Source organism: Clinocottus analis, unplaced genomic scaffold, assembly GCF_023055335.1.
Source record: "Clinocottus analis isolate CAN_PGR_092001 unplaced genomic scaffold, fCliAna1.0.p SCAF_25, whole genome shotgun sequence".
Taxonomy (NCBI): domain Eukaryota; kingdom Metazoa; phylum Chordata; class Actinopteri; order Perciformes; family Cottidae; genus Clinocottus; species Clinocottus analis.
Genome location: NW_027175987.1, coordinates 2287054 through 2301709, shown reverse-complemented (window position 1 = coordinate 2301709; position 14656 = coordinate 2287054). Strand labels below are relative to the sequence as shown.

The following is a 14656-nucleotide window of genomic DNA, read 5'->3' as shown; positions in this document are numbered from 1 at the left end:
GAGCGGCAGCAGATCGGCGCGCGGCAGCGACAGAAAACGACGCTCCACTACTCTGCTCCCATGCTCTCCTCCACGGGGACGCCTCCATCAGCACCGCGCTCCGCATGGTCCTAAAGCACCCCGTGTCCAGGCCTACTTTCCACCTCATGGGTTCACTGGGGGTTCATGAGATGGTAATTACACACTTAATAGCACATCCTGCTGTGCAACAGTAATTCTCCTGATCAATATCTATGGAGCGCCGAGTGGTTGTCAAATGTGTGTTCGTCGTGGCATTATGATGGATTCATTCGTGTAATTTAGGAAATGTGGTATCAATATAGGAAAAAATGCTAAATATTTGATATAACTCATATCTGGTAAAACGTAGGAAGTATTCATTGCTCGCAACACACAGACTTGCTGTGTGCTCAAGACAATGATGAGTCTGTCATCTCAGTCTAGAATAGAAATGTTCAACTGGATTAGAGTGGGAGAAACTCCACTGTTTGTACACTATTGTATTTCTTTCCAGTTTTTCTTTGCACAATAATCACATTATTGTCAACACACTTTGTGAAATAGCTCATGTTCACTTTTTAGCTCAGTAAAATGCATTGTTTTTGTATTGCTTTCATACAGAGTCACAGTTATTTTTTAATGGTGATGCATTCAGTCTTGAAAGGTTTTTTTTTTTACTCTCCAATTTGTTCATCAATATGCTCATTGTGTAAGTCCTCACATCCAAAATCGGAGTCTATTCAAACATCATAATCTACCGCTGTTGTATAAGTGCTTTGCTGTCATTCAGCGGAGTTTCTCCCACTCTAATCCAGTTGAACATTTCTATTCTACACGGAGATGACAGGTGTATAATCATCATCGTCATGAGCCCACAGCATGTCTGTGTGTTGGGAGAAATGAAAGCTGGTTCACCAGATATGAAGTGAATCAAATAGTTAGCATGTGTTTCCAGTATGTATACACAGTTCCTAAATTACATTAATTTATTCCATTCAGATAGTTTTTTTCTTTACATATCCAGCTTTAGTGAAGGAAAACATATTTAATGCTAATCTCTGTAAGAAATGAATCACAGAAACACAACTTCAGTGGACTCTCTCACACCGACACCATTTCTGAGATCTCTTGAGTTACATATGCATGAAAGGACATTTCACTTTGCCGGCAGTGATTCACTGGCTGATGATATTCATTTTAAATGTCAACATGAGTTAAGTGTTTTTAGTGAGTGACTTTTCTAGGTCGAGTAAAATCTTGTTGTTCTGAGTGGCGACAATGTTTCATAAGAGGTGCTTGAGATATTGAGGAAACATTTGATGGAGCTGCCTCATCTTGTTATTTCCTCGTTTCATTGCATCCTTCGAAAAGTTCTGATAAGATTATATAGTTCTTCAATGGGCGTTAACGATAATGCCTCACTGTTTCCTTTGTCATTCAAGCCGATTTGGGGACACCCCATTTAAGGGTTGGGAAGTATTTTACTCCTTTGTCCCGTCAACCTGAGCAGCTAAAGCTCCTCGTGGGAGACAGACTTGCTGTAGGCTGTAATCTAGTGGAGGAGCTGGGATATGGGGAATGAGTCTTTTTATAGACGCCCTCTGAGTCGGTATTATTGTGTTCATTTGCGAATGTGTCTTTCATGTTCTAGTCATTCAAGATTCACTTTAACAACTGAAATGTATCTGTTGGCTTTGTGGGAATTAATAAGTAATCTATCCCAAAAGCAGAGTATGGCAGCCAGACCGGATGCTGCAAGAAGAATCAGGGTATACTGATGTTGCATGCATGGTACAATGCATTATGATACCATACATTATAAAGCAAGGCAATCTAACTTGCATCACGCTACAGTTTAATTATATAATGTAATTCTAATGATAAAGATTATGAATTATATTAACCATTTAAGATGGACGCCCCTCTTTTGGATGTTTTTTTTTTTGCACAGCGACCAGTGTTCAGTAGCACAACACATGAGCAGTAAACGTAATTAAACTATAAAAGGGAATTATTTGACTGCAAACAAGGAATGTGTGTTTCGTGCGAACTAAAAAGTGCTTCAAAATAAGAGAGTGCATCAAAAACAGAAATACAAACATAGAAACAAATAGCATTCAACTATTACGCGGCCATTAAGATCAAATGTTTCATTATTGCAGTTTCTAGTCCAAGATTATGAGGACCGCAGCAGAAATAGAATCTATTATAGAGCCAGCTGATTTTGTTTGTTTGACAGCGGTCTATACCATTTTTAATTCAGTTCTACTCACTTGTGTGGGGTTGCTAAAATAGAAAGCACGCTGTCAATTCTTTCGGCTCTTGTGACAGTTGCTGAGTTTATAGCTGAGAAAAGGATGAAAATATTTCATGACTCATGCACTCTGATCTGTTCAGGTACATCTTCAATTTAAACTACGATGTGGGAAACATTGTTTCCAAAAAAATATGCCGCGTGTAACATTCCCCATTTCTCTTTTTTCCATATTGCTCGACCAATTCATATCACCAAATTATCTGTGTCACTGAGGAGCAGCGCCTCATAATGCAAACCATCGTTGTGAATTGAGAAGATTGGGTGGCTTGCCGGCTGTGTATTTTGATTAAAGCTGTTCCCTGAGGTCTTGAACGCATCTCAAAACACGAACGTCTGTGGGGGAAAAACTTGAAGATGTCAATCTTCCTATGCTGGGCCACACTGTGCAATAATCTGCATTGTTTGCACCTGTTTGCTGTGCCAAAAGCGCTTACATTTTACTCATTATAATGTCGCCACTCTCAAGAGTAGTTGCCTCCAGATGCCAGTATAAAACTAAGCGCGGGTACCAGTGGGTACAACATATGTCTGCACTGTACGTGTCAGAGGCTTGATTACAATAGAAGTTTGTTCAAGACAAACTTCTACACACAAAATAAAGATTTATACCAAGAGTAAGTTTTCTCTCAGTAGGTTTAATGGCAAAACATACAGAGTTATCAATAGTTTTTTTAAATCAAAATTGTCTTGTTGGCAGGGTAGAAATACCTCAAAAAGAGTGATTATGTAAATGTACTTTTAGTGGCTTATCAGTTTCTTATGGCTGAGTGATATACAGCATGATAATAAAAAGGACTGGCAACATACGACATATAATAGACAACTGGACCTATTTCTTTTAAACATTCAATATTAACCTCTTAATAAACAACTCTAATGCCAATACAAACTCTAATGCTCTTGCAGAAAACAAAAGGTGGGGGTGGTGGTGCAGGGAATGTTAATGTATCCCCCCGTCCAGATAAACACTGTGCACGTCAGCTGTGGCACATCTTCTAAAAAAGAGGGCAACATAGGGGTGGATAGGAGCTTTAGGTCCTGCATTTTCCAGCCCAGCAGATAAAACATCTTCATTCTCTTTGTAAATTGTCTCCGCTTACAGACGGTTCATTGACTCATCGGCTGGCATCCCCACCAATCACAGATGCAATTTCCTGTAACCTGATGTTTCTCAGAGTTGTTGTTTATTCAATTGATCGGGGGATGAAAAAGACCTCCAGTCATTGAGTGTATCTCTGTTGCCCGTTCATGCAGCGGTGCTACTGCTGTACAGCGATACCGAATTGCTTCTTTTTAATGGCGGGACTTGGGGGGATTTCATTTTTTAGGAGTCAGCAGGGTTGATTGTTATTGCAGCAATTGCAAGCACTGAAGGAAAAAAGACAAAGGGTGATTGTGTTGAGAGCATCTCCTTCTGCCTCAAATTATAAAAACTCACCCCCTTTCCAAACTGCAAAAAGGACAACTGCAGCACAGAAATGTATTCTTTTGTGTTTCATGGAGTGGAGAAAGGCTAAATCCAGTTCAGTTAATCTTAGTGGGGAACACAATTCACCTAGCGTGTCACTGTCCTTGTTCAGTCCTTGCAGGATTAGTGAACCTTCTGCTGGCAATGAACAAAAGCTTTGCTTGACCTTGTGACAGGTGATAGCATTATAGTTTAGCCCAATTCAGCTCAGACAGATAACATGGTCCCCAACACACATGGAGACATAACACACCAACACCATTCTCTGATTTTTTTATAAGTTTTATTGTGGATTTCAGTGATGTTTCATAATGAATGTGTCGCTTCCTGTTACTATTACTGGTTTTATGTTTGCGTACCATGAAAGTTGCGCAAGAATAAAATGCATTAATACTTTTCACTTCTAAAAATGTAGGAATGCACAGAACAGAAGGCAGTATATGTTTCCAAATGGGGTCCATCTGGCTGTGGGATCATTCTATTTATAGCATTAAACCCAACAGCATCAGATGTCGATGAACAGAAGTTCAAAAGATCAATTGTACAAATTCTCTGAGAAACATACAGTTGGACTGATAAACAATCCCTTACATTTCTACCATCTGCTGGCTATACCGTGCTTTTTGTTTCAGTGTCCTTTTCTTTTGTATTCTATGACGTTTCACAACCAGACGCACCAGCGGCTCTCTGGAGGATGTAAATCGGTAGGAACAGTTATAGGCCATAAAAGGTTGAAAACCACTGTTCCAAGCCTGTGTCATCAAGACAAATGGCGCTTCATTTATCGGATTGCACTTGGCAATGAAGTGATCCCGATTCCCTCTGTTTGCTACTGGCACTGAACCTACCACATCAACATATGATCGGTGCCGGGGCAGTCAATCCCTTCTTAATGCCTGGCCTTTGGTTACCTGAGCTCCCATTACTTTTATCTACAGAGCACTGAGAGAGACATCACTTTTTAGATGTCAGTGTGTAATACAAATGACCTACCCCATTTCTAATCTAATCTTTCATTAAAATGCATGAAACATTTAACGTATTAGATATGATGTCATTAAAAAGGGATAACGTTTGGAGATGTGCAATCATTATTCACGGGACATGCAGGTTGAGTCCCTTTGGCTGCAGCCCTCACAGAAGAAACATTCTTCTTTCTTTGTCTTACTTTGTTGATACTGTACACAAGTTGAACCCTGCAGCTCTTGGATCCCCTGGTCATTGTGCATAATGTTCAGTCTCTACTGCCATTTCCTAGCCTGACTCACTACTCTTAAAACCCAAATGTGTGTCTGTGTGTGAATACTAATCTGGAAAGTAGGTATTTTAGACTACTTCATTTAATTCAGTATGATTGAGTTTTTTGTTTTGTTTTGTTTTCTGTGACTCAATACTTTAACTCATTTTCAAACAGGAAATGTATCCCCCCCCCCACTATATTTATCTATAATTATTTTGCCAAACACATTTTAACATGCAAAACACATAACTCATAAACTGTGATGCAGTCTGGTGTTTAAATGACCCAACAATGGTACATTGTGTTTGAATGAGCCACCTGGATCACACAAAAACAATGAAACACTGCTTGCTGGCCACACATGAAAGACTAATAGATTAAAAGGGCCTATATGTATGTGTGTAAGACTTACTTTACCTGTATATAAATGACAACACACATGGGCTTGTAATGTGCTTGATTGAAGTCTCTCTGACCCTGCTGTTAGTTGTGTTGCATCTGTTTGGATGGAAGAAGTTACACCTTGAGACCACATCACTCCTGTACTCATCCAACTTCACTGGCTCCCTGTCCAATACCGCATCGACTACAAAAACCTTCTCCTCACCCATAAAGCTCTCCACAATCTAGCCCCCGCTTACCTCTACGACCTCCTTCAGGAATACACTCCCTCCCGCACCCTCCGCTCATCCTCTTCTGGACTGCTAACCATCCCCACGCCACGCCTCAGTACCATGGGTGCCCGAGCCTTCAGCTGCTCAGCACCCAGGTTCTGGAACTCACTCCCCCCACACATAAGACCATCAGACTCCATCACATCGTTCAAGTCTCAACTCAAAACTCACCAGTTCAAACTGGCATACTCTTTATAAATGGTTGCTTTGCAGTTCACTTGTTTCTTATATTAATGCTCTGTTTAACTGTTGTTTCTATCTTTCAGGCTTTTATCTTTTTATCCTGTATTATTTTATTGTAAGGCGACTTTGGGTGACTTGAAAGGCGCCTTCAAATAAAATTGTATTATTTATCATTGTTATAAATTATTGAGATGTGGTGACAAGAAACGATAAGATACTATAATACTTTATTAGTCCGACAGTGGGGAAATTTACAGGATTAGAGCAGCAGAGGGTAAAGTGCAAACAAAAGACATAATAAAGAAATGTTTTTATAAACAAGTAATAAAAAGTTGCTCGGACTCTAATAATTTTAAAAAAATGTCAAGAATCCCCAATAACTGAAATATGAAATATAGAGACAGAATAACTTATTGCACGGTGTATTTATATTATTAATGTCACCGTTAAAAATATAGGTGGAGGCAGAGAACAATATTTGCAATGCCGCAAAAAGCCCAGCTGAGGGCAGTGTTTCTCCACCAAACGCCTCACTGTGAAGCGATATGTCACTGCCTCCTAAAAATACTGCCTGCAATATTGGCTGTATTATTAATCAACCAAGAGATGCATTCAGGAATTCACCGCTGCTTTTACATACACAACCCGTTTACTAAGACCTCTTTATCTCTCATCGGTATAAACCCTTCACATATTCACGCCAGCGGACAAACTGCACAACAACGACGTGCTTTTGAAGCTCATCCAAACAAAGGGAAACGGGGCATTCAGCAGCAGCAGCCACGTTGCACGTCCCCTTTAAAATCGTTTTGGAATAATTAATGACGTCACGCTGTAAACACAACTGACGCTCAGCTGCGTGGCCGAAGCATCCTCCGAAGAGCCCGAGACTCTCTCCAGGTTCCTCCTTGTGTTTATTTCTCGACGGGACCGCCGAAAGCCACTAAAATAACTGCGGTTCACCTCGACTCTCATATGCGGTCTCCAAAACCAAGACGACGTTGCATTTGCCCTACTAAGTGCCATGGCTAAAAAGACAGACATTCCCTCCTTGTATTATGGTGAGTCGGTTCGTCTTTGTTGTAAACGCCAAAATGTATTTACCCCCTCTGTACTGTGAGAAGACATGACAACACAATATAAAGGTATGGTATTTAGCCTGAGTGACGTTCAACCCATTTGCTGTGATTTATTGGGACGTTAGCTTGCTGACATTGTCAGTTGCTAACTATTTTTAGGGTCTATTTAACGGTTAACGGTTGGCATCAAATGCGCAGTAACGTTAACGGTCGTCTCGTGCGTTAAACGGCTTTTTGTTGTCGAATAAGTCGCCTAACGTCTTTTTTTCGCCGCCTTGTGTGTCTTGAATCTGCTTCTTGAGATATAATGCGTCTGTGGCGATAGTTATAACGTTACCTGGTGAACTCCAGTGATTTAACGTTACGGTTTGCCTTTGTGTTGTTTCGCTGGCGAATAAGTCCTCTCAATAGGAGACAATAAATCGAATCACTTTCCTTCCTTCACTTGTCATCACTTCGTCTTTGTCGTAAACGCAGATATATATTCCTCCTTGTAACTGGCTTTCACGTTATTGTGTGACGGTATGACAACAATAACGTTAACATTATCTCCACAATCTATGAGTCTGCTGATATGTTCTGGCTTACAAGATCATTTCGTCTGTTAGCGTTAACGCTAGTTGTTTTACAATGATTATTATTTTTGTCAGAATGTAACGTTAGTGGAAAATGCCCATCACTAGTTTCCCAAAGACGTTGCCATCATATCTCATTGTTTTGTCCCAAACCCGAAAAGGACAAAGAAGAGCAGCGAGCTGACGTTCATCCTCACGTTGGGGCATTTTAGCTTAACAAAAGACTTCAACGATTACCGTTAACGCAAACTAATTGATTTGATATCGAATACGCATTGACGGGAGGATAATGAAGGATATTAACGTGTAAAGAAAAAAGTAGCATGTTTTTTTTTTTAATCCGTCCTATTGTTACCCTTTCGACTTTAATACAATACCTCAAAATGTCTATTCATTTTTTTTTTGCCAATCTAATTAGCAGAAGAGTTAATAGATTAATAACCTCTTGCTGTAACGTTAGTTTACAGGAACGTTGACAATAAGTCTTTATTTCCCACTTTTCCTTCGCCTCTTCTCGCAGCATTACACATTACACAACGCTGTAATAAATGCAGTCCAGGTAGTTCTTTTAGTAATAAAGATTCAAAGCAATGTCCTCTGTTATCGGTAGTGATAACAAAGGATTTATAGTCTCCGAGGGGCATTTTCAAAGCTCCAGGATGTAATCCATGAGCAGATTTTCTGTCCATTAGCCTGCCTTAGAAGAAGGTTGTTTATCAATGCAAAAATAATCCTTTATCACCACCAGATGCCACACAGTGGCTTTCCTCTGAGACAAAGAATAACTTACACTGGTGATTTGTACCACACCGGTGGCTTTTTGAGGTTTGATAATAGTAATAATTATTCCATAGATAAGCAATCTTGTTCTCTATATATTAGTAATCTTCAATTTATTCATTGAAAAATAAATACTTAGTTCATAATGCATTTTTTTCCATAAGATTTTTGTACATGGCTATATCATGTCTGCACTCATCTCATTTCTCAGATTCACCCAAATGCAAAGGTACACCAATAACATGATCAGCTAATTTGTCCAACCCCAGTTATAATGCATAACTTTATTATTATTATTTTTTATGTCATGCTTAGTCTGCAGAGTCTTCGACATAATTATCAGTTACATACTGATATCATCTAACAAAAATGACTGCTGGGGAGGCTTAATCTTTAATAGAGTAGCTGCACAGTTTCAGAGTGACTCGGCATTACCAGGTCTAGTCCTGTCTGCTCCTGATGGGGAAAAAAATACTGTGTCTCCCACACGCTGACCCCGAATGTCCCTCAGACCTCATGACTACAGCACTTTGTCAATCACTACTGCAACCTGTCATCTGTCGTTGATTCGCACGACACTCGGCAGACATGCAGCTCACCATTGGGGCCTTCAAACCCTATCACCATAAACCTGACACTGGAAATTTTGTGGAGTGGAAAATAAACATGTTAGCGCAGATTTGGAGTGAGACACAAAGTAGAGCCTATGTATCGTTATTATTATTATTAATATTATTATCATTATTTACGTGGCCGCAGGGTCATCATTACACAGGATAATATAATTCATATACCTGCATTATCTTCTATTACATTAAATATATTGAGACAACTTAATTAAGAAACTCAATTTTGCCCAACAGCATCCACTGACCTATAGCTATTGGAGCATTAGATGGAGTTATGGGGCCTCACTGTGTTTAGGTCAGCTGCTTTATGTTATTGGTTCCCTGGTGCTTTTGCTCCATCAGCTAGCTCGGCAAAAGAGAAATTCAGAAAATGTTGGTCTCACTACTGAGCATAGAACGAAAAGACACATTTTGCATCAGAATACTTTACCTCGTAGTGTTTGCAAATTACATTGGAAGCTAATATTTTACGAAATGAGGAGTGAAGAGTAACACAAATGTGGTTATGTACTTACGGTTTCAGGCTTTCTGTTGGGGTTTACATCTTTTATTCCAAGTGTAAGTGGATGCTTCTATCCATTTATTTTCAGCTGGTTGGATAGATCTTGTTCATCTTAGTTTCAGTTGATTTTGATGTCAGTTCCGCAGAATCAAAGGAAAAGGGTTTATTTCTAGACTTGCTACATTGCAGTGACACTCAGCTATCACACAAGAGGAAATAGAAAAAGCAGAGAAACCCGTTACTTTATGAACAGCAGCCACAAGGCATATTTTGTGGAAGTATTGCTAATGTTTATCTCAACCGGAAACCCTCCTACTGTCTCAAAAGGTAATGAGTATATTTCTGGGAAATGATGGAATCACGGACTGAATTAGACGTAGGTAAGGCAGAATGATGGACTGTTATGATGCCATTCCACATCAACATTGAGTTGTCATTTAGCACTAACATATTATATTGTTGGATTTGTCTTTTATTGAGAATAAATGACATTACCTTGTGAAAAGCAGCAAAAAACAAGTGAGCTACGTTGCGCCTACTTGCTGTTCCATCATTCACGTTCAGCCGTTTGAGCCAGATTGAAGATCTAGTATATTATGTAATGTTTCTAACTATGTAGCAAGCGTTCAGTGGGCTTATTCTGTACTGCTGAAATGTTCAGTCAGTCATAAAAGAAGAAAATAGCTCATAATCATTCCGTGACAGGTTTGTAGGTAACAATTTAGATATGAGTTCCATTCACCACTGAAAGTGTTGAGTCGGGCACACTGTTAATTAACAAATTTCTCGCATGGGCAGCTTGCCTAAACGCTGCATTTTCATACTGAGTCAATGACAGAAAGCTGAAAGCCTTGGTTTAGAATCAAACATCCGCAGCCTCTTCCTGTGAAATTGCAGTCAGGGAAGGTTTTGGCTCAAATGGCCCATTTTTCACCCTGGACTAAGTACCATCATGGGCTTTTTAAGTGTCGCTGTGCTCTGCAAATACTCATCTCAAATAGAGACCGACGCTCACTCCGTAGTACACATTTTATTGGCCTTCATGGCATATCTGCTCGTTATATTTAACAAGGTTATGTTCTTTTGCTACTAATTTCATGTGTCTTTAAACAATAGATTGCAATGTCAGTGTCTGGAAATCTAGTATATTATTCACACTAATAATTGGGTGAGTCAGTAAATAATTTTAGATTCACTTCTGCACGGCACTGGATGGGCTGTGAGGTGACTTTCTATGCAACAGCAAGGAGACTTTAAATTTCTCATTTGCAGTACAAATACAGTCAGTGTTTGTGTTTGACTAGAAAGCTAAGTGACTTTGGCAGTGATTTATGAAACACAAGCCAAAGGTACACTAGAAAATGAGTGAGCCATGAAGATACCTTCATGCTAGACACGTAGGTTTTGAGTCTCTAGTGCACAGTGAGACACAAAATTACATTTGATGGGTTTAATCTGCTAAATCATGCAGCTAGCTTGATCAAAACAAATTAATCATTATCCTAAGAGACACCATGTTCTGATGTTGCAAACATGCTTTTTTTGCTGGGAGCAGAAGATTTCTTGTTGAAGAACACACCACAGTGATCTTCATCAAAAACATTTTTAAATAATTTTATTAAAATTGGCATTACATTCCGACATAAAGCAATGAAACAAATTATTGATTTAAAAAAAAAGAAGGAAACAAATATCAGGTGGTTGTTGCAGGACTGTAGTGAGCCCGTCCAATCACTTCATTCAGCAGGGCGGCCTGTCTGCCTGTCTGCCTACCTACCTGTCTGCCGACCAACCTGTCTGCCTGCGCATATTCTGCCTGCATACTCATTGCTTGTCACGTACTAACAATAGCCATGTTTGTTTTTTATGTTTAATATGATGAGGGAGGGCTGAAGGGACAGGCTGTCGGTGGGGCCGACATAGCCACTTTCTTGCGAAAATTAGCAACTTTTGGAGCTATTGTTGATAAGTACTTTTATCAGTTCATCACAGAGTTGGCAAGTTTTTCAGTTGGATGACCTGAAAAATCTGGTTATCGCAAGATAACCAAGCCCGCCTTTTTATATTGACCAAATAAAGGCAATGGCCCTCCTACCTTAAGAAGGGCATCACTTGGCTTCTGAAATCTATATTGTAAAACATGTGGCATAGACTCATGAAATTACATAAGTTCCTTAACATTTCTTGTGAAGAATCAAGATTCCGAATCTGTGCTGTGACATACATACATACACTTATATAAAGCCACGTCAATGACAGTCAGTGAAAGATTCCCTTTGGGGACTTGCATGTCATTCGTGTAAAGCGCTGCTTACACTTAATTGACCTTCAGCTTTTTGTGGGGTGCAAAGTGGACAGAGTTGAAAAAATATGCAATTGATTTAAAAAATAAAATAAAAATGTTATGGAAATAAACTCATTCTCTGTGAAATGTGCAAAAGCAAAGTTTCATCATTCCTACCATTACGAATCTGGGCCTAGATGCATCTCGCCTAACATAAAAGTTTAATGTGCAGAGGGAGATGAGGATTTTTCTGTGTTAGCACACACGGCAAAAAATCCTTTATTAATTGTTTCGATAAGTACAGTCCTGAAAAACATGCAAATACATCTGTGAGCTAAATTAGATCTACAGTACTATTTTTTTTAATAGTAATCAGTTTTCAGTGTGGATTCATTTAAACATACTTCTGTGTTTCTAATGCAGCAATCTGCCTTATTTCGTCATGTTTTTTCAGGATATCAACACGAATACCTGGGGAAGTTGTCTTCGAAAAAAAGAGTAATAGTTGAAAAAAGAATGTGTACAAGTATGTTAATTTGCACTGGTGTTTGTCGCATATTTGGATATCAAGATGAGGTATATCCTCTTATGTTTAAGTCTTTATTAATCCAGGATCAAGCCGGTTGAGCCTCCACTGATCTACAGCAGCGGGAGTGAGCCTCGTTTCACAGGAACACAAGGCTGCCACTGAAATGCCTGAAGGCTCCCACAGAAGTAACCAAGGTCACGAAGCGCCAGCCACAATGCTGCCACTTCTCCGCTCAAAGCAGCAGGCTAGCTGTCAGCGTCTGACGCACTCGGATGCTAACTCCACTCTTGGGGGTCGATTCCCAACCCGGATCCCATTATCCTCTGCGTTTGAGGGAATGTCAGATGGCACTTTGTCTTAGCTTGCTTCTGGTAATATGCACTGTAAACACTGTTCGTGCACAGATAGGTGTTAACACAGTGGGCTACCAAACCAGATTTGCCAAGTACTCCTTGAGCATCTGCTAATAGTTGAGAGGATCCCAGGGGACTCTGCTAAGTAAAAACCTAAACCAGAGATCTGAATGTTATTGTCTTGTTTCAATAAGGAGACAAGCACTTAAAGGGTTGTTCTGTTGTCCACTGGGGGGAAATAAGAGCGCTGCAGCAAAGATGTGTTTGGATACAGAAGGGTGATGGGAGAAAGCCAGAGAAAAAGAGAGTGACGGTGCTACATGGAGAGTGTTTGTCTGTATTTTCTCTCAACATTTTTAATATTATGAAAAGGGGGAGCCATCTGGAGCTTTTTAACTGCTTTGATTATTTCGTCTCAGGTTTTCTTTGTACCTTTCTTTTCTGGTGTGGGAGACTTCCTTGATCATGATGCGGTTCCTAATAATCAATGTGTGTTGTTATTTCTTTTGGTGTGTTGGGGTTAGTTACATGTGAGAGTGTTGCCTGACACAAGTGAAACCTCGATGGTACATTTCTGACTATCGCAGCTTACCCTATCCTTATCTATTTGACAGTGATATATCCAAGCAGCTTTGTTACTATTGTGCCATGCACACAACACTCATATTTCAGGAGAAGCCTGAACACTGCTAATTTAGAAATAGAAGCTCGAGAAAAAGCCCAAAGCCTTGCTACTGATGTTGCTTTCCTCACTGGATTGGCAGAAGCCAGCGCTTTCATCAATTATGAATGAACATACTGTATACAGCGTTCAGGCTTACAGGATGTGCCTCTCCTGCTGAGCAACATCATTATGCAGAATTTTTAACATTTCTATTTTTACTTTTTTTGTTTATTTGTAGCTGGTTCCATGCCCAATGTGGCTTTGACAGGAGTGCACACTCACAGCACTCCACCCTCTCCAGGTCTTAGAAATGTTTGTGAATCGGCAGAGTGTAAAAAAAAAAAGTCCACCCCAAATGGCCCCTCTGACCCAGCCCTTGTAGAGCACCTGCAGTGTTCGAGCTGTTTGCCTGACCACGGTATGAAAGAGGCCTGTGTTGGACCGTGGGGCCTGGGCACACTGGTGCCTGTGTCCCCGCGTGGATGTGTCTGTGGACTGGATGAGTTTACGGAGACGAGCGGGGAAACGATGGGATGGAGGGGTGGGCGGGTGGGGAGGGGGTTGTGGAAACGGGGATGAAGAAAGTTTTACTGTGGAGGGTGTGATTACAGCACTGTACTGTACAATTAACATTCCTACCATTTTGTGCTTTCAATTTTTGACTTTGATTTTAAGATTTCTATATTTACTGTATTGGCCGATGTAATTTAATTCACTGGCTTGATCTCACATGATCAGATCACAAAGTTTCCGCAGTGATGTTTGCCCCATAAAGTATAAATTATGTGACTCAGTAGATGTGCACATAATCCATGAGCAGTCTAACCTAATGATAAAGTGAGCTGCAGAAGATAAGTATGCAGTTTAGTCTCCTCCCAAATTGTATAATGCAAGGCGGTGAACTGCTTCTGTGACTTTTAGCTGAAGCTTTATCTCTTCAGGCTGGGTTGTTACATCTGGCTTTTTTTCTCCCGGCACAGGCACTCTGAAGTCGATTCTCAGCAGTCAATCCCAGCACATTCTTGAGAATCCGTCTGACAGGCGGTACAGACTCCAAATTGAGGCATTCTCACACTGCCTTTTCAATCTTTTTTTGAGCGTTTTCATTAATACACTTCTTTCGGAAGAAGGCATTTTATCACAAAATATTTGTTTGTCACAGACTTAGTTTACGGTATTAAGTCCTCACTACTGTAAACTGATCTGATCCATAGATCTTGTTGCTATGGCAGACCTGCAAATGAAATTTCGGCGCGGACATTACTGCAAAGCCTTTGTCGGATTCTGATGTGTAATTCCTCACCCCGTCCAGCCTCATTGCCTTGGAGCCTTCGATTTACCACCATGATTGTTGTGTCACGCATAACTCTTTAGGTCAC

At 40.1% G+C, this 14656-nt stretch overlaps 1 protein-coding gene across 4 annotated transcripts in view; it reads left to right on the top strand.

The window, feature by feature from the left end:
* The first annotated feature begins 6725 nt into the window (after positions 1-6725).
* slc44a5b (solute carrier family 44 member 5b) overlaps positions 6726-14656 on the top strand; it is a 31887-nt gene continuing 23956 nt past the window's right edge. For all 4 annotated transcript variants that reach the window (XM_068591333.1, XM_068591334.1, XM_068591332.1 and 1 more), the window contains exon 1: positions 6726-6943. In XM_068591333.1, coding sequence (XP_068447434.1) covers positions 6907-6943 — 37 coding nt within the window. In that variant the 5' untranslated portion in view covers positions 6726-6906. The remainder of the gene's footprint in view (positions 6944-14656) is intronic.